This window comes from Theobroma cacao, chromosome 9 (genome assembly GCF_053813885.1).
Source record: "Theobroma cacao isolate CCN51 chromosome 9, ASM5381388v1, whole genome shotgun sequence".
NCBI classification, from domain to species: Eukaryota; Viridiplantae; Streptophyta; class Magnoliopsida; order Malvales; family Malvaceae; genus Theobroma; species Theobroma cacao.
The window spans coordinates 40,303,689-40,325,367 of NC_142647.1; the positions used below are offsets into that span (position 1 = coordinate 40,303,689).

Below are 21,679 nucleotides of genomic sequence, written 5' to 3' on the forward strand. Positions count from 1 at the left end.
GTTAAGAGAAGTTGTGTCATATCCTTAAAAAAGCATCGATGTTTTAATTTATCCTTGAAAAGTTAAAAAAGTTGCACCATGTAAAGTTATATTTGAATCTTGAAAAAACATTGTATTGATTAATCATCAATAATGGATTAAATTCTTTTAACTTGTTAAAAAAAAAGATATAGACACCAAGAAAGAGTCGAATCTCTATAAATTCTTTGTACACTTTCTCTTTACTTTTCACTCTTTGAATTTGTGTAATTACATTAAAGAATTTATAAAATTTGTTTTAAATTGTCAATCTTTTGATTTACTCATCAAATCACTTTGACACATTTTAATAGAAAAACAAGTTTATAAAAATACGTGAGTATTTGACTTATTAATTAATACATGATATTGATTAGTGCATGATCTTCCTTTCAAAAAATGTAAAGTTCAAATCCTCTTTCCCTCAAATATCAAGTTTTTAAAAATTTCTTTTAGATTTTTTTTTATTTAGAGAAATACAAATTTAAATCATACTTTTTAAGCAAGAGAATTAAACACCAACCAATGAGCGAAATGCTCAAGTACTATTACATAACATTTGTTATGAAAATTAAGGGAAGGGGGAAGAAATTGCTTTTAACTTGCCTTCATTAAGAATTTAATTTGTTGAAAACAATTTTTACAAATCCAATTCTTCTCTCTTAAATATTGCCGCATTATTATTGAGTTAACATTTCTAATAAAATAAAATTACAAAACAAAAACATTTTTTTTCATATGATAAACATTGACTATTATATACTAAATTAATAGTAGTTAGCTTTTAATTTTTCCTTTATTAATATATAGTACTAAATTAAGCAATAGGATAACAACTGGATATAGGTTTTTATATTTTTAAATTATTTTCAAATAATTTTTATTCATTAAATTAACTTGCAAATTATCTCAAATGTATGCTAATAGTTGACTATAAATAAATAAGATATGAATGTAAAGTAAAATAAGTGATTTTAAAAATATTAACATAACCAAGTGAAAATAACGGTAATAATAATGTAAAGTGAGTAGAAATGTTGCAACTATCTCTTTTTTTTAAAAAAAAAAAACAAATTATGTTGCAATTACCTTAAAAAATTTAAGTAGTTCTAAACGTAGTAAAGGGCATGAATAAATATAAGTTTATAATATTTTAACATAAGTAGATGTGTAAGGATAATGGTAGAAGAACACAACACTTCTTATAAATAGGGAAAACATTTGGTTTCTTTCTAGAACGAGTTTAAAGTAATTTGTAGTCCTCAAAAGAGCTAACAAATATTACTGAATGGAAAATACAAATTTCATGCAAATAAATAAAATGTTAGGTTAGAAAACATGCTTTTTTTGAAAAAAAAAATTAACATATACACATTAGAATAAGGATAAAATACACAATATCTGACGCAAAATGAGCAACATGATTATAATTATTTAAACTTAAGTTATGATTTATAAAGGTAACTAATGATAAGAATAAATATAGCCATATGATTTTAATGTAAATACTAAGATGTCAGGTATAGTGAAATTAGCTTCTTTAAAATTTTACCATAAATGTTCACAAACAATAGTAAAAAAAATAATATTTCTTATAAAAAGACAAGGCCAACATTTAATTTTTTTTCTAAAAGAGTTTAAAAAGTAATTTGTATGCCCCAAAATAACTAGCAACTAATCATAGATGAAAAATATAACTCCACGTGGAGACCTAATTTTGAAACTTCAGACCTCTCAAGAACGGTAACGCGCAAAGTTTTATGCTTTCAAAATCTCTTTCTTAAAAAAAAAAAAAAAATCATCTAAAATTTCACTGGTATGCACAGCCAACTAAGCTCCAACTATGTCTTCATATCAAGCCAACCCCAGGATTGATCCCATGGCAGGATCAAAACAATGAGATGTTGACATGCATAGATGGAAGTGAACTGCGACAACGCCACAACATATGGAGATATGGTAGACCTGGATGCCCTTGATAATTATGCATCAACGGCGGGATATCAATGTGCACTCTCCTGTAATAATAAAGATACTATCATGTCAAGAAGCCTATCTCCCTAGCAATGACGAGTATTTACAAAAGAGGGAAACAAAAATTTTTTGCCAACTTATGTACGGTAACTGGCATCCAAGGCTGCTACAATGCACAAGTGTCCGCGGTTTCCAATTGGCAACCTCTTCTTAGTTTCGATGCCCAACCCCAAAGTGAAACCTCTTCGCCTGCCTGTCATTAAAAGCATATTCAAGACGCAAAGGCCCTAATGGTGACTCCACTCGGATGCCAAACCCATATCCATATCCACTTCCAGGCTTAAACCTTGCCCCTGCAGGATCACCTAAAAGCACAACAAAAAGTTTACGCAAAAGAAACAATATTAGAAGGGCAGGAATTACGCATGCATTCTGCTGTTAGTATATTGGTATCTTCAACCTCAGTCCCACCTTGAACATTGTATCAATATTCCCCAATTTTCTCCCTAGTTTCTACCAAAACAGAATATGGGAAAACTGTAAAAGAAAGAAAGCTTCAGACACATTAACGGGAAACAACTTACCAGGCACGTTGGGGCCTGACCATAGATCATGTCCATAATCTGCAAACATAACTCCTTCCACAGGCCCCACCTGCACAACAGCAAAGAATAAAAATGAATAAAATTCTCACAGGGCATCAATAATAACCTTGTTCATTAAATTCTCATCTACCTAGAGCTAAATCTCTCTATAACCCCTATCCAAACTCTATTCTGTTCTGCAAAAAGAGATTTAACATCACAACCAATGCAGCTATCTTCAACAATAAGTTCTGCAATTGCCTTTCAATGCTCTTTTCCTCCAACATAATACAAAATCGACGTATTCTTTAACAACATATGATGGGCTTAATTAAACTCAATAGGCAATTAACAATTTAAAGCAGGGATCCAAATTGCATATACAAATGCATTTTCGATCATATCACATTTATCATGGTTGCTGACATGAAAGACATCATCGTGGTCATTACGGTCGTGAATTTTTTTCAATTTTACACAACTGCTATAAAACATAGTAATTATAATCACAGAAACTCTAATTTTATGATATTTAAAGTAGTATATGGCACTCCATGTTCATTATTTATATGATAAAATGAATCAGTCACAATTTTTTTCACATTAAAGTATTCATACTTAAAATATTACTCATTCTTAAATCCATGTGTAGTAGATTGTAAAATGCTTGATTGATTTAACATTTTTCTCACTTATCTTCAATTTATTATATAATGGATGTAATTTGCAATTGTTAATTAGTTACACATAAATACTACTAAAATGAAATTAATCTAATACCCAAAAAAAAATACAAATGCTCAAAAAAAATTAATAAAAACCCAAATACAAAATCATAGATTAATAAATAATAAAATCAATATATTAATTATTTTTTCATCATAAATTATAAAAAACTCCTCAAAATTCCTTCAACCTTCCCTCCCAAATTTCTCTATCTGAATCATATAAAAGAATTCCCAAAATTTTCCCATTTTATCTAATAATAATTTTCTCTTTTAAATTTTAAGCTAAAAGAAAAAATTTTTGATTGGTTCAACAAAACACAATCCCCACCAAACCACCCATATCCACAATTTTTTCTCCAAACTCCACGTTTGTCTTAGTTAAAACACACCAAAATCCAAACCTATTTGTCTCTACTCTCTCGTCCTTTTTCTCAAAACTCAAAAATTGACCAGATCATCTCACACAACCTTCCCAGTATCTTGCAACTCTTGCCCCATTCCAACTTCCACCCAACCCATGCCTCCTTTGCCTTCTGCCCTAATCCAAGCAACTAGCCATGGCAGCACAACACCAAACTCACGCCCCCTCACCCTCCTATCTTGGAAGTTGCCAGAATGTTTTGCTTCCTCTCAACTTTCAAGATCAAAGGTTGAGTGGCCATGGATAGATGTTTAGAGTTTGAACCAAAACCTCTCCTTGTTCTCCCACATGCAACACAAATTTGCAAAAATTTAAACCAAGTAATTATAAGTAATTTGTTATCACTTACCTCCAATAATTCTCTTGATCTTGATTGAGGTTTATATTTGTTGATTTTTAAGTGAGTTGTAGATCAAGGGTTTCTTTAATACTTTGGAACTGCTTTTCATTTGAAATTTTATTTGCTTGATGAAAAAAAAAAATAGTTTTTATATTACATGTTGGACAAAGATGATAGTGGCAATAACATCCCGTAATAAGCACCACTACATAGTCAGTATCTAAATCCCTAATCTAAAATGTAAATAGAAGAAAAATAACAATTAACAAATATGACATAGCATAAGGATATGCATCCAATACCAAGAAAGGTCTTGGAGTTAGGATCTCTATATTGCCTTACCTTTAGCATATAAGCATACTTGGTGATAGACCACCAATATCTATTTCTAAATCAATATGAAGAAGTAACCCTCTTATTGAATTTTTTCTTGTTTTAGTACTCATTAAACTCAACTATTATATTCAACACTATTGTCAGCAAATATCATTTCTTATGATAGGCCGTGAAAATTAGAAAAACATACTGCATACAATGTCATTAGCTATCCATCAATCCTAATTGTGGAGTGTCAAGTGCTAACTATAAAACCAAGCTAACTAAAGTCATTAAGATATGTAGTAAAAATCTTATCTTTAAGGATGAGAAGAAGCAGGACCACTAACGAGAAACAGTTTCCACAAGTTTCAGACAATATCTTGGAACAAGTAGAGCTAAAACGATTTTCAATTTCCCAGATTCAGTAGTCAATATTCTATAAACCTTGCACCGCCAACTTCACAAGTGCTCTAGAGACTTTGCCCAAGTTTCTCATAGAAGGTGGCCCAAGGATTCATATAGTAGTTGTGTAGCAGTGTTGCGACCACTATTTCAATGTATCAACACCCTCCACCACCAATATCAGCACTGAAATTACGTGTGAATGAAATTCATATACATAGCAACGCATTGCAATCACAAAACCAGCTATAATGTGACTATTGTCACTGCCATTGTTTTCTGTCCAAAATGTAGTACAAAAACCATTTTTTTCATCAGACAATAGAATTTCAAATGAAAAATACTTCCTAAAAACCCCTAGATCTACAAGAACTCATTCAAAAATCAGAATATAGACCTCAATCAAGATCAGTAATAAATTATTTAAGGTAAGTAATAACAAAAAACTTAAAATTACCTCTCTTGTTTAAATTTTGCGAATTTGTGTTGCATGTGAGAGAACGGGGAGAGATATTGGTTCAAACTCAACCCATCCATGACGACTCCACCCAAAATCTTGAAAGATGAGAAAAAGCAAAACATTGGGGGGGTGAGTTGCGGATTTGGTGCTGTGCTATCGCGCTTAGCTGATTGGGTTTAGGAATAAGACAAAAAAGGCATGGGTTGGATGGAACTTAGAAGAAGGCAAGAATTGAGAAAAGATTTAAAGGAGGCTAGTTCAGGTTATTTGGTCAATTTTGATTATTGAGAGAAAAATATGAGTAAAGACAGATGTTTGGACTTTGGCATATTTTGACTATGAGAAAAGTGAGGCTTTTTGAAGGAAATTTGTGGATGTGATGTTTGGTGGGGATAAGGCTTTGTCGAACCGATTAAAAATTTTTTTCCTATTTAGCTTAAAATTAAAGGGAAAATGTTCGAGAGAAATATTACTAACTAAAATTGAAAATTTTTAAATTTTCTTTATATGATTTAGCTAGAGAAATTTGTGAAGGAAGGGTTCGATGGAAGTTTGAGAGAAATATTTTTTATAATTTTAAATGAAAAAATTATGATTAATATATTGGTTTTATTTCAATTATGATTTTGGATTTGGATTCTTTTTCATTTTTATTTTCTTTTGGTATTTATATTGTTGTTATTCTTTTTTGTATTAGATTAAATATAATTTTAGTATTATTTTTGTGTAACTAACTAACAATTGAAAATGTCATCCATTATATAATAAATTGAAAAAAAACTGTGAAAAAAAGGTTAAATTAATTTATGCACCAAAAAATTAAATATCATAAAATACAGTTTTTATTATTATAATTATAATTACTACGTTTTATAACAAGTGTAAAATTGAAAAGAAAATTCACTGACTGTAATGACAGCAATGACCACGGTAGCATCCATTATGTCTACAACCACAACTAATGCAACACGCCAACCAAAAACACATCTACAACCACAATTTAAATCCTTGGATAACCCCATCTTTAGAGGTTTTTGCTTAAAACTAAAATAACCAAATTAATCGAAAAAATTTGGTTCAAACAGTTTGATTAATTTGAAAACAAACATGGTTATGTTGATTAATTCAGTCGATTTTGATTTTGAAACAAAGAAGTTGGTTAACATAATTAACTGATTTGTATATAAGACATTATAAGTTATAACATATATAATAATATAAACATATTAAAACATATATGTTTATATAAATATAAATATATATAATAGTAAACATATATATAAACAAATTATATGACATATATAATAATATAAACATATTATAATTTGTTGGAATATTTTAGTGCATTTTCATTTATGTTAGTTAGAACATTTTAATGCTTTTAACCATGTTTGTCAAAACATTTTAGTGATATTAAACTTATGGTGTTGTTAAGATTTTAAAATTTATAATATTTACTGTGTAATTAGCATAAAAAATGAAACTAAGAAAATTGGCCTTGAGTGTAGTACGGCCCATGATCCAAAAAAGTTCCAATTAATTTGATTGTTAACCAAATTAACCAATCTAATTTGGTTAATAAGTTAATCACTTAAAACTACTTCTTCAATTGGTTTGGTTAATTTTCATAGCACATTCGATTAATTTAGTTTAAAAAAATTCTTAACCGAATTAACTAAATAAACATGAATTAACCATTTGCAAACCCCTATCTATCTTCACATGAATATGGGTGAGATTCGTAAAGTGTGTACGCAACTCACACACCAAGTACAGATATGAAACTCAGTAAGAGTATAAACTCAACCTCACACTACAATATGTAGTGCTTTCACCATGATACTTACACCAAAGGAGGGATATAAATATAACAAAGATTTCAGCTATTCAGTGATTTATTATCCCATTAGACGAAGATCCTAGGATCTCCACTCACATAGGTGCCAAAAAATTACTCAAATTAATTAATAAGCAAATTAAAATCGGTGACATGGAGAGTCATATGCCAACAGCTAGCATGTATATTTTCTACCAAAAACCCATTTGCCATTTGATCTTGACACCTACTGACACTTCGCAAACTAGTGTCAAATAAGTTGGCAGCTTAGTGCCCAACTAACCTCATCAGAATTGCCTATAAATAGGCTTAAGGGGTTCAACTGATATAGCTCTTACCCTCCTATTTGATTTCTAGCAAACTTCACACTTATTTTTCTAATTACAACCAATTGAAATACTTCCATTCTGTTTGAAATTTACATAATACTCTTCTCATATAGTATATTTTCATATAACTTGGTCATAATATTTAACTGGTAAAATTTGAACGGTTTGCCCAATCTTTGTAGTTCACATACAAGGTAATGGCAAGCACTAGCTGTTGAATCCAAAAACCGAACACCATTATAATCCTACTTGCATCCAGATATTATATAGACAGGGCAAAGACTGATTTCAAGGACAAATACTATGTCATGGCTCAACCTCGTAGATAAGTTTTCTATTATATACTTCAAGCATTTTAATTAGCTTAATTATATAAGTAGCACTGCACATCCAGCATTCTGAATAAGCACCTTAAGATGTAGAATCAATACCCACAGCATTGGGCTTTAGCTTATGACAATAAAGGTCAAACAGCATCACTTGATATGACTCCCAGTTTGGACAACATAGCATTCCAGAGTCTATAATAAAACCCATCTAAATTAAAAAAAAAAAAAAAATCTATTCGCTGCCATCCACTTTTGAACTTAGTAGTCTAATTTTTGTCACATCAGTGTTAAAACAATTTTTAAAGCACATTTTCATTGAAATTGTGTTCTGAGAACATGTTTTAATTGGTATTGTGTTTTAGAACCATGTTTTTTAGATAAACTATTACACAGCAAAAAAAGAAAAGCAAAATACATGAAAACATGTTCTGACTCATGTTTGAAAAGCACATCAATTGGTAAACAAGTTTGAATGTGAATGCATTTGAGAAATAAGCTTTTTATTGAGATGGATTTATCATTGACTCTCACATCTGTATATTTGCCATGCTGATTTAACCTTTTTAAGTCTGAACTAACAATAAAACTACCAGACTTAATAGTTGCTGATATTTGGTCTAATCTCATTTGAAACTTCTCTGTATACCAGAATCCTTACTGATGTTTAGGAGTTCCTCATGGCTATCTAGCTTAAAACAAGGCAGTTAATAATCATGAATCTCTAATAAAGCTAAAAGCCATGAAGCATCAAGGTGAAAGGTCCTAAACAAAGGCAAAAGAAAGGAATACAACATCCGTAACTTACAGCAAGCACAAGATACTGATGCAACAACAAAAGAAGAGGAAGAATTTTTAAACACCTACCATTGGGAAAGAAACTTCACTAGAGCCAACCACATAAGATCGACCAGAGCCTACAGCACCTTCTTCATAACCTCTCACACTGTTTGTTCCACCGATAGCAAATGCTTCATGAGGAGAAAAATTACCCACCACATGCCCACCAGACAAACTAGCAATCAAAACTAAAGCAAGTCAGCAAAGTATACCAACACTCTAAATCCCATTCTCTCTCCGTTTCTCTCTTGGGGAGAAATATTTAAGCTCAGTGTCAAACCAAGCAACTGTGGAAGTTAAGGAAACAAATTAAGAGAAATAGAGTTGCCAATAAATGATTATCCACCCAAACATACACCGTGCGAATTATTGTACATTGCTCCTTGTATAAAATAAAAGACATAAAATAGACAAAATACCTTAAAAGAAGGCGAGCAGGACCAATTTCAACACCTTTTCTGGCACGTGCATTTACTCTGTTGAAAAACAGCCACTCAGGCATGACAGGAAGTCCTTGTTCCATGTTAAACGCGAACTGCAAAGATAACAGAAATGAGGCACATCCATATAACGAGTGATAGAAAACCAGAGTATAGATGCTAACCATGGAGGAACCTTGGTCGCCAGAACCAGTATAGACACTTTCAAATTTAGCCAGCAACATATCGTCATAAGGCTTACCACTACATTAAGAAATTAATTAAAAAAGGGAGATTTAATAGAAGATTAGAGGCAAGCAAATTAAACCATAAAAATACTACCAACAGCCAATTAATGCAGAGAAATCAATCTTATACAAGCTATACAACACCAGGCATCGGAGATACCTTGCAGTAAGGGGGCTGCCATAGAAGTCTTTAATGATTGGATTTCCTTTTTCATCACGAGCACCAGCATGCTAAAAGATTAGGATCAAATATTGAAAACAAATCACATAACTGAGACGTAAACCTTAATCACAAACAAACAGCATTCAGATTCAAAATGAAAAATAAATTTAAGGTGCTACTTTTCACAAACTTTTCTTTTGAAGAAAACTCAGAACAGATACTGCTGACCAAAAATGCAATGCAATTAAGAAACATGCTCTACCTGAAAAATAAGCCCAGCTGTTCCATTCCATTTGGGCCTAATTGGTCGACTAAACTCTACACCAGCTGTCACACGGCCAATGCTCAGACTGCTATTGTCATGTAGGTTACCATGCACAAGTGTCCCAGGGGTTCTTGAATTCTATACAAGCATAACAGCTCAGATAATAATCAATCTTCCAATCATCCAAAATGTAAAAGCAAAACCCACCTGGACAATTATTGTTCTAGATGTCCGCTTATCATCTCCTTCAATCCATGGGTCTGTGTAGTTAATGCGGAATATGGAGTCAATTTGGCCCCTCTCCAAGGAAATATTAAGCTTTTGGTTTCTTCCGAAAAGGTTTCTATGAGAATATGCAAAGCTGCATATAGAAAATAACAGAGTAGGAGACAAGGTAAACAGCACATCAAATGTTATCACATAATCTAGCAGACTATATATTCCTTGCTTTTTCATCTCAATAATAATCAGGGAGGGTGGAATACAGAAAAGCTGAAGGCTCATAGTGGCAAAACATGACCAAATATGTGCAGTAGCAAATAAGAAGGTTCACAAGAAACAGGAATATAATAGGAAGACAATATGACGGAAAAAAAAAAAAGAAAGAAAAGAAAGAGCATCCAATAAAATCCATCATTACACAAACGAGTTTCTCTTTTAGTACCAGAGTAAGCTATGTATATTCTATCTATTACTATGCACATTATTGCTAGATGAAGATTACTAAGATATAAGAACTACAAGATTAACAAACTAATCAATTGTCCACAGACCAATGCAAAGCCAATTTTATTCCAAAATTATAGCATACTCTAGAACAACTAAACTTAATTGTTAGTTGGCTTTTTCACTCAAATTCATTCCAGAAAACAAATCCTGATTGCAGTAAGACGATGTAATTACAAAAATTGCACACATCTGATATGAGTAATGGAATGAATCAACCAATGTAAATTACATCATTCAAAAATAGAACTTGCTCCCAAAAGCATGAAACAAAATTCTCTGAGATGAAATTTATTATGCACATTCACAATTCACAATGAACCCCTGGTAGAGAAAGATGAATGGAAAAACCTGAACCAGCCAGAAATGCAATATGTAATTTTACCTTCCAATAAGTCCTGAGAGAGGGCCACTTGTAATCCTACAAAATTAAAAATCAATTACAAAATATTCTTTCAGATATACCACACATAAATGAGTATGAATTTTGGTAAGTAAATTAGGTGAGGACATAAGCTAGAACAGGTAATATTGTAATTAGACTAGCATAACTTACCCACTTGATATTCCACCACCAGCAGAAAAACCTCCACTTGGACGTTCAACAACGTTCATTATCAAATCAACCTTGCCAGCATCTACAATGTTGCACAAACAAAATGACAATAGACAAATAAATACATAAAAAAAAAAAAAAAAAACTCTTAAAAACATTAACATGAAAACCATTACTTGCAAAGCACAACAAACAAAAAGAGAAATTAATGTGATGCTTCATGAATAAATAAATGTCAAATCCTATAAAAGAAACTAACTCAAATGTATTCCACTGATTTCAATAAAAGCTTCGTGGAATCTTTATGTGCACCACCTTTATGTACCTAAGAACTATACACGCTTTTCAAAAAAAAGAAACTATACAGAGCAACAAAGAAAAATTAAAGAAAATACTGCTATCTACTAAAAGCTGGATGTAAAATAACTCCCAGGGAGAAGCACTAAAATCAGTCTTTATGGCAACTGAAAATAGGCTTTTCATACTGTCAGACCATTGAGAGTTTTGCCTACCAAATGTCGTATATCTATAACTCTTTATGGCAGCATCCATCGACCAACCAATGCCAATATTCTATACCCATTGCATTCTTGAAAACATGTAAATTTCTAAGGATGATAGATATATATTCAATGACAGACAAGAAACCTTTGAAAAAACCAAAAGAGTATAGGACTATTTCAAACAAATGAATAAGGTAGCCAACTTCTAAAGCTTACACTGAAGAACCCTCCATGTCACTGTTCACCTGTCTATTTTCAAGTCAAAAAGAAAGCTTTCCATCAACTACAATGAGAATGAACCACAGCATACTAAATTTAATTTGCTATTACTAGTATTTACTATGACATCATTACAGTAAATGTTAGTCCATAATAATAATCCAGAATAAAATTCAGTGCACATTCTTATTATTGCATTATTATGTGTCTGAAATTCAGCCTCAAACCAGGTAAGGTCCCCAGCTTGAAAAAATTGACTAAACACTCAGAAGGAGATTGTATATCGATTACATTTTTCAGGAATTAGCTTTAACATTTTGTCAACCAGCTCAGCAAACCTCCGAATACAATATGCAAAATCTGTGTATGCATGTGTCTTTAAAAGATATATTCACTCACCTCCAGCAGGTTGGGGAATGATACTGACATCTTCCATAAGACCCATAGTTGACACAGTATCCACATCTCGTTTTCCTTGAAGCATACTATACACCTAAAGAAGGATCATTGAATGAAACAACCCCAGTTAGTCAGGACATATTGTGCTTTCCACAGGCATGCTTCTTGATTTAAAATAGACAAATTCTTTAAGACTATCATCAATTAAATGCCCATTGACGTACAAAAAGCAAGATCTAGGGTCACACCTGCCCCTTCTTGGTTGTGAGTTGCCTAAGTATTGTTTCAGGCTTTGTCTTCCCTTTACATGGTTCACCACTGCAACAAAAATGAAAAATTTCTAGTCATATCCTAACACTAACAAATTCAAAAGTTCGATATGCATGTTTGCAAGTGCACCTATTTTAGTATATGCATATACAAGTGTAGGTAAGGCAAACAGAAGGGAGGTTCTTACGTCTTTCGATCAAGGAAACGTATGGATATATTATTGACCTCTGCTTCTGCAACTTGTAACCTTATAATACCTCCAGAAAGAATATCAACTCCAGAAACCTATAAGGTCAAAGAACAGTGGCCATGCAACATGATTGTACTCAAAGATCAATGAAGAGAACATAAGCGTCAACAAACTAAAAAATCATGTAACGCAAAGCACTAACCAAGCCAAAAAGACCACGCTCCATATACCATCCATTGATGGAATTAATTACTTCATCTAAACGCTTGAGATTTACCACTTTTCCTGCACAGCTTGACACCAAAAGTGAAAATAATGAAGGCCTGCTATGGGCAAAATTCAAAAGCAGGTCATCCAGCAATAACCATAAATGCATATACATCCATACTTAAGAATGCAAAAGGAAAACCTACCATGCCCATCACGAAAAGCATCCTCGAGAAACTTTGATGGAAGAACATTGGCTCCTTCACAGACCAATCCATGAAACTCCTGGTTTGGTTCTACCTTATGCCACAAGAACCCAATTTCAATCAAATCAAGGTTATGTTCCTATATATACCTAAGATATAGGTTATAATGCCCAGAACAAGAACAACATGTTCAATTAACAATGAAAAGATCCTAGACACATGTGAAAGACCTGCCAAATCCAACATTCTTCTTTTTACTCACTCCATATGGATATTTCATTCTATAAAATTTTCCAGCAACACTCTATGGAGTAATCATGTGCTCTGCTTTTATGGAAACAGATTATCAACATAGCCAGAAGGAAGGGGCACAAAGAAGGCAATTCACCTCCAATCCCCCTGAATCTTTTAACAGAAAAGAGTAGACTGGTGCCAAAGAGATCCCTGCCCCAAGCCCCCAACTCTATCCTGACCATATAAAGAAGTGTGTATTTACACATGGCAGCCACTGTTCTGCAGTAGCAGCAGCCTCCATGTCCGCCATAGGCTGTTATTGGCCTGAGAACTAAATAGCATGTAACAGCCACAAGAGACATGGTAATTGTCTGTCACAGCCATAGTGGCCTGGGACCCTAACAGATATTTTCCATTTCCTATCACAAGCTTTTCCCCCTTCTCAACTTCAAGAGAAAATTCTTCTTAACAAACACCTCAATACACCAAAACAAACAACCCCATATCTACAATTAGTCAACACGTTAACTTTAAAAAGGAAAATCAATTTTGAGCATCAAGCAAAAGAACAAAGCATTTTCAACAATTTCCAAGGCAACCAACAAAAATTTCTCAACAGTTTCTCTTAATTTTTAACATAATTTTTTAAAGGAATCTCTGCAATAAATACGAGATAGTGATCTGGTGACCTTTTGCCCTTCCATGGCACCTGTTCCTTGATGGAGGTGGATATCGCGTGATACAGACTATGGAAGGACACGTCATTGATCTGCTAAGGTGCTTGTTCAAGGAAGAAGATGAGGATGTATCTGCTGCTTTGACAGTTGTTTGAAGAAGGTGACTATAGATAAGGCTGATTGACTGGGACTGCCATTAGAGACAGATGCAAATGACAAGAGTACATGGGCAGGGCGGTTGCGAGTGTTTCTTGTTACGGTATGGCTTATTTATCTGTTCTTATCAGAAAATATATATAATAAAACATAAATGAAAAGGCAAATTGCAAGACCAGGGGCATAGAGATGTGGTCGAGGAATACAAATTAGGTGGGGAAGATAAGAGAAATTTGGGAGGGAAAAGGGCTAATGGAAGAGAATTCTGAATCATGTTAAAATTTATTGAGAGGGAATGATTGGTTTGGGAGGGATTGAAATATATTAGTTATCATATTTTACTTGATTTAATTTTATAAATATTACTATATATTTAATATAATAGCTTCTGATCAACATGCAATTTGCAGGTCAACCATATTATTATTTTTAATTATTTAATTGAAATGAAACCACTATTAATTGTGTATTATTATAATTAAAATAAAACTACTAGTAATTATGACTTTTATAATTAGTTTTTACTTAAATTTTCTAATTCATAATTTTTTGCACAAGTTTTTTTACTAATTGCTACAATTTATCGCTTTCTTAAGCTTGTTTAGTATTATAGAATAAGGACCCTGTTAAGGAATAATAACTATTTTTTATAATATAAAATAGAATTATTGAAATTTAGCCAGAAGCAAAACCATAATATACTCTTCACAAAAGGTTCAAAGCCTTCAAGTCACATTTATATATAGAATAGATTAATTATATGATTATAATTTTTATAGGAATAAAAATTACAATAAATCACTTGAATATTATAATACAAAACAGTTTTGGGACACATTAAGTATAGCAGATCATACATTGTTGAAAGAAATCACAACAGCAAAGCCCACAACTCAAGCTATTACATACACAACAACAACAACAATAAAATGCATTCAATTTTGACTGCAATTTGAAATGGTTTTAAATATAAGTATGTATGTGTGTGTGTATGTATAACCCCAAGAATAAAAATGCATTCAATTTTGACTGCAATTTGAAATGGTTTTCAAATATAAGTATGTGTGTGTGTGTGTGTGTCTATATATATATATATATATATATATATATATATATATATATATATATGCCTGCAACTATAATTTTAAACAAGATTTTTTGTCAAGGTCACCAACCCAAGATTAACATTAAAACAAAAACACTTTACCAACAATTTCTAAAATTTAAAACTAAACAATGTGAGGCTTTGAGACAATCCCTGTTTCCAATGACAATTTCTTGGTTCAAGTGGAAAGTTCTCTATTGCAATTACCTAAAATCTAGCAACTCAATTCCATACCACCAGAATTAATCCGCCATTCTCAACTTGATATCCTAAAACTATTCCAAACAAGTAGCACAATATACAAGCAAAATACCCAAATCCACAATGCTCTAACTTACCAAAATAAGAAAAACAAATTACAAAACTCTAGTTGAAATGAATCATCTTTACATAACTTACTTGAAACACCAATCTGATACCGTCCCGCGTGTCGACAGCGACAGGCATACACGACGAGAAGTAGCCACTATCAATAATCCGGTGCACATCCTCCTGGACCTCGCGGACAGTCAGTGCTGAGTTGGCTCGGCAAGCTTTCAATGCGGTGAGGGCTTCCATTTCGAGGTCCTTCATCTCCAACTCCTCTCCATCTTTGTTCCTTACCAGAACCTCGCTTATCAGAACCCTCTCTTCATCGTGTCGACCTGCCGTCGCCGACTGCCCCTTCTGAGGCAATTCTGACCCGGACTGAGTCGAATCAGTCGAGGCCGGTTGAGTCAGCGACAACGAGGCGGAACATAGCAGAGGCGATTTAGCAATGTTGTGGTTCTGAGTCGGGTCCGTGGAGCGAGTTAGAGACAGAGACAAAGAGAATAGTAGGGGAGAGCTTCTGAATAGGGAGCTAATTCCTAAATCGGACTGAGTAGACTCAGTCGATCGACTCAGGGGATTTCTTACATAATTTGAGCGATTCCTTAGCGAGTCAATGAGTTGGAAGACCGAGTGACCGGTTCTGGCGAGCTGAGAGGCTAGGGCTTGTGAGAGAGAAGGGCTGGAAGAAGGGAGAGGGATTTTCAGAGAAGAGGAGGTGAAGGAGACGCCGTCGTTTGGATGCATTGGTGATACAGAAACCGGAGATGACGGAATGAGTATCAAAACATGGAAGAAGAAAATCTAAAATGGCCAATTGGAGATAATTTTGGGGGTTGAAATTTGAAGGTTGTTGGAGGTGTTGCCGTCTTACAAGGGCGAATGAGGGGAAATGAATAAATGATGATAAACCCTACTCACCTAAATGTCTCATTGGGGTTTCAGTTTATGCACGTACACTGATTTTTCAACAGGGCTAAGCCTTAAAAACAACTGACACAAAGGAAAACAGGGTTAAGAGAGAAATAAAAATTTAAAAAAAACATAATATACTTTGTAAACCTCATTAATTATTTAAAAAAATTTTAATAAATCTTTATTCAAGTCTCTTACTTCTATATTAGATTAAATAAATTTTTATAATCAACCGCTACTCAATATCATTATTTAAAACTGTCATTTATCATTTTATATTTTATAAAGTGTAAACTTAAAATGGCAAGTAACATTTTAACTAATAATAGCTAATCAATTATTAAATCTTAATTATAAAAACTTATTTAATCTAAAATAAATATATAAAAATTTAATTGAATGTAATAAAATAATTAAAATTTATTTAATTTTTTAAATAGGTTAGAGACATTTTTAAATTTTATGTCATAAAAATTAAACGAATTCGATTTTCAGATTATAAATTAGTTACTAGCCCATCCTTTAATATTTTTTTAAGAAGGTTCTAAGTAGTAAAATAATTTTACAATAAAATTTTATAGATTTATTAACCAGAAGTTACTCCATATTATTTTTGTGAAAATGAATAATAATTGACTTTTTTCATCCAAACTATATATTTAAGAAATTTTTTTTTGGCAATTCATAAAAAGGATTAAGTTCTAAGATTGGTAACGAATTGAGAAAAAAGTAGTTTAATATTGACAAGAAAAATAGATAAAGGCATAAAATTCAAAAAAATTCTTATACTTTTATTACGTTCAATTAAGTAATTAACTATTAACTAATTGTCATTAGTTAAAGTTTCACTTCATCTACCACGTTACATGTTAAAGTGTCATTTTGGAAGATGACTACCACAAGGCAAATGATGTGTTTAAAGATGTTGCTAATTTGATTTCTTTTTTAATTACTGACTTAGCTGTTAACTTTATGTCCAATCACAATCTTAAAACCATTTGTTTAGAAATTTAAAACAAAAAAAAATTAAAATAACTTCATTACTAAATAATCTAAATGCGCGTTTGGTATAAGGAATAACTAGACTATTCCCATTTATTTCTAACTATTCTTTTCTCCCTTATTTGGTTGGCAAATTGGTAAGGAATAGCAATTTTTAAATTTTACCTATTCTTCAAAATTAGTAAAAAGCCATTTTTAACTAAACCCAACCCTTCCCTTGATACTAGCTATTCCGTATTTGATAGAATAACTTTCAAAATCGTTAAAACTAAATTATCCTTCATAAGTTTAAAAAATTACACAATCCTACTTATATAAAATCATTTTTCTCTTTCTTCCTTCTCTCCTTCCTCTTCCAGCTACAGTGTTCTCTTCCTCATGTCCCTTGTTCTTTTACACCCATTGACCAAGGAATGGAGAAAACGACTAATGGCACATTGTATTAATCTGTAAACTTCATTGAAGTAAAACATTTTTACAAGGTTTTCCACTACCATTTGACATCAACATCAAAGTGTCAAGAGGGACAAGAATAAATGAAAACTTTGTAAAAGAAATGTTTAACAACAAATCGCTCCATGAGTCTATATCTACACCAACAAAAGGTTTGACCTTCTTGATTGTAAAGGGCTTCAACTTCTCTCCTTAATTCTTACCATTACATCAAACCAAAGTCGTCCAACAATTGGCTTTGTGCTCTATTCGGCTAACATACTATGAACACTCCCATTCTTCCTAATGGATTTTTCTAGTTCTAATAGGAAATGAATAATGTTTCTACCAATGTGATTTAGTATAATAATGTGATTAAATTATAGTTTAGAATAATTTTGTCCATTTGTAAAAGTATGTGAGTAAATTATAATTATTTTTTATATTTGAGATAAATATGTGATAAAATATAATTATAAATGATTTTGTTTTTGGGATAAATATGTATTTAAATTATAATAAGGATAATTTTGTTTTTATGAAAATAAATGTTAATATAATAAAGGGTATTTTTATCTTTTACCATTATTCTGTTCTTATTGCAAAGTTTTTTTACCAACCAAATATTGTAATAAGTCATAATAGCTACTCTAGTCATACCTATCTATTTCATAAACAAAAAATGCTGTAATTGGTTCTTAATTTATATTTAGTGTTTTTTAAAAAATTGAAGCCAAGGTAAAGAAAGCATTCCAAAGTCACATCATCTTCTAATACTTTCAATGTCTTCTTTTTTGCTTTTTCTGACAACTCTGATGCCTTATCCTAGTTTGAACCCTCATCATCTTCATCACTAATGCTATCACTACCGCTACTACTACTTGCCTTCATGGTGTTTATTTTTCTTGTCAAAAGAACATGATGGTGAAGTTGTTCAACCGTAGCTGCTCGAGCACCACATGGCAATATCATCTTCCAAAATGACACATTAACAAATTAAGTGGTAGATGAGGTGGCATTACATTGATAGTTGTAACTTTGGCTAATGGTAGTTAATCAATAGTGAGAAGGCTTTATTTGAATCAAAATAAAAGTATAGGAACTTAATTAAATGCAATGAAAGTATAAAAGCTTAATTAACTTTTCTTGTATAGTTTAGGGGCTTATTTAAGTGTTACGTTAAAGATAAATTTTTTTTATAATATAACTAAATGTACATGTAGATGTAGTACAGAATGTAGGCACAAAAAGAATAAGAAAGGAGCAAAAAATAGAGAAGAAAAACAAACAATAACTTGAACTTAAAGTTTGTAAAAGTAACAAAAAATTTGTAAATATTGTTTGAATTTTGCAAACTTTATCTTCAATATTTTTTTTATTTTTAGAAATTTTGTCAACAAAATTGAGGTTCGGATTGGTCAAGGAAGTGCACAAAATATATGATCCTCCACACAATTTTATGGCACATTTTTGGGACAAGCACTTAAATTAGACTAAAGCACTATGTAGCATAAGGAAAGCATTGCTATATATACATATAAAAAATGTGTTTGCAACAAAAGGTTTCTTTTCTCCTTAGTGATCTTCAATTACTTTATCATTGCTTTTCAAAAAAAAGTGTCATCTTTAATTGCTATCGAAAGAATCAATGCGCTTAAAATTATATATTTATTATTAGTTGAATAAAGTAACGTAAAAACAATTTAGAATTATTGCTTTGTGTCTTAATATGTTACCTTTTCTTTGATTTTTTTACTACAATTTTTCAGGGAAAAGGTCTTAAAGAATCTATATTGCATTTGGAGAAGATGAGTGCATTGCAATTATTGTCATAGGCTACTTTGTATGTTGCTTTTAAGATGAGTCACTATGTTGATTTTAATATTGTGGGAGTTTGTGCTTTTACATTCTCAATTTTATCGATGTCTTTATACACATTGACTTTAATATCTATGTTTCCATATTCAACAAATTTTGTTATTATAGTTATAGCAAAAGGTTTTGCTCATTGATGAGTTTCATAACAAGTTTAGGGAATATATATTTGTTTAGCTCATTAATCAATGCAAGTTCGTGGATTAGTGCTTCAACCACATTGTTACCTCTATCAGCAAATACATTGAATGATGTGCTACTGATCTCATCTTTTACATTCATGATGAGTTTGTAATGGCAAATGAAAGTAGGAACTCTCTTCTCTTTATAATTATTATTTTGTTATTGCTTGTTTATTTTTTTTTCTATTGTTCTTACGTTTATGTATTCATAATCATATTTATATGAACAATGATTAATTCTACTGCAACATTTATGCTTGCAAAAAAAAACCTTTTTATTTTACCTTTCATTTATATTTTGTGAAATGCCCCATATTTTGATATGGTGACAAATAAAGCTTATCGGATGTAAATTGAGGTATAATAAGGTATTTTGGGAATCAAAGAGACAAGATAAAATTTTTAGAATAAAATAATATTAAAATATTAATATTTAGTCAGATGTTGAAATCAGTCATGAAGAAAAATTATATGGTTGATCCAAGTGGGGGAGAAGATGTCAAGCCTGACTCTATAAAATACTTGTCATGACATGCATGTGATTGACTGAATGTTTACATATTAGGAGAGCCCCGAAAAATCGACAAAAGTCGGTATTATACTTAGAGGTACAACAAAGTTGATTTAAGCCTTGAACTAGATCAAATAGAGATTTTAGGGTGAAATTAAAAATTTTAAAGTCCCAGAATGACTTAGAATGGTGATTCGGAGTTCAAGGATTAATTTGGAGTCAAACCGAAAATTTCACTATCTAGAGGCAAAATGGTAATTTTGTCACTTGAGGATAATATGGGAAATTTTTCAAAGATTTTGATCACTTTTGACTTATTGGAGTATGATTTGAGGTTGAGAAGTGAAAAAGTTATAATTCCGATATTTTTGGAGCATAGGGGCAAAATGGTAATTTTGCCACCCTAGGGGCAAAACAGTAATTTTCCACTACCAGGACACTTGTCTAGTACATGGATTTTATCCAAATTTTATCATGGATAATTGAAGGAATTTATATGGTGGAGAGAGAAAGCTTAATAGTTAAGAAATAAAAATAAACCAATGAAATGGTGACACATGGCAAATCTATAACCATTAAATATTTGGCTTATAAATTAACACAAATCAGCCCATTTTCTCTTCATATGGTTGGCCATAGCAAGAACAAAGAGAGGAAAAGAAGAACAAGAACCCTAGGTGGGAAAATTGAAGAAAAAGTGTGAAATTTCAAGGGATTAAGCTAATAAAGGTAAAATTTTTTGATTTTATCTTGTGATTTACAATACCCATGCTTTCTTTTTCATTTTCCATACTTAGAACTCAAGATTTCATGAGGATACCCTTGCTGGCCGAACACCTAGGAGAGAGAATTTGATGATGTTTTGGATAGATTCTAAGATATTTTAGTGTTTTTAGTTAGTTAGTGATGTGTAGCATGAAAAACCAACAAGAAAAATTCATTTTCTGTCATTACACATCATTGGCCGAATTTTCTAGGGAGGATATTGTTGTTGAAATTGATAATATTTTATGATATTTTGGTGATATTTGATGTTTGGTGAGGCTAGAAATTAAATGGGAAATTTTGGTGTGAAAATCCTAATTTTTGCTTAACGTATAGACATGTGTGATTATTGATTCGGGACTAATAAATTGAATCTCATTCACAGTCACTGAGGTAATTTAGGTATAATTGGAGTGTAGAAAGTGAGAAGAATTGATTTGGAGTTAAATTGGAGATTTTAGCCGATTAGACCGAGTATAGTGTACTTAGGTTGAATATCACATTTAAGTGATTAATCGGACATTTTGCATCCCATCGCATGCATTCATTTAGATTTAGAGAGCCTGAA

The 21,679-nt window shown here is 31.8% G+C and overlaps 1 protein-coding gene across 4 annotated transcripts; it reads right to left on the reverse strand.

Moving 5' to 3' along the window:
• Positions 1-1,539: 1,539 nt before the first annotated feature.
• Positions 1,540-16,398, reverse strand: OEP80 (outer envelope protein of 80 kDa). Of its 4 annotated transcripts, none has more exons than XR_001929577.2 (17): positions 15,520-16,398; positions 12,949-13,042; positions 12,738-12,820; positions 12,533-12,630; positions 12,324-12,393; positions 12,076-12,169; positions 10,955-11,036; positions 10,784-10,819; positions 9,880-10,033; positions 9,670-9,810; positions 9,405-9,475; positions 9,182-9,260; positions 8,997-9,112; positions 8,605-8,752; positions 2,577-2,646; positions 2,138-2,357; positions 1,540-2,036 (listed from the first exon to the last, which is right to left on the reverse strand). XR_001929577.2 is itself a non-coding variant. In XM_018128149.2 (16 exons), exons 1-16 carry the CDS (start codon positions 16,174-16,176, stop codon positions 2,203-2,205), a joined length of 2,148 nt encoding a protein of 715 aa, XP_017983638.2. In that variant the 5' UTR covers positions 16,177-16,398; the 3' UTR covers positions 1,540-2,202. The 4 variants fall into 4 exon arrangements, 2 of the variants coding, with proteins under 2 accessions (XP_017983638.2, XP_088666377.1); XR_001929576.2 differs by having other exon boundaries at positions 2,130-2,357; XM_018128149.2 differs by having other exon boundaries at positions 1,540-2,357.
• Positions 16,399-21,679: the final 5,281 nt, after the last annotated feature.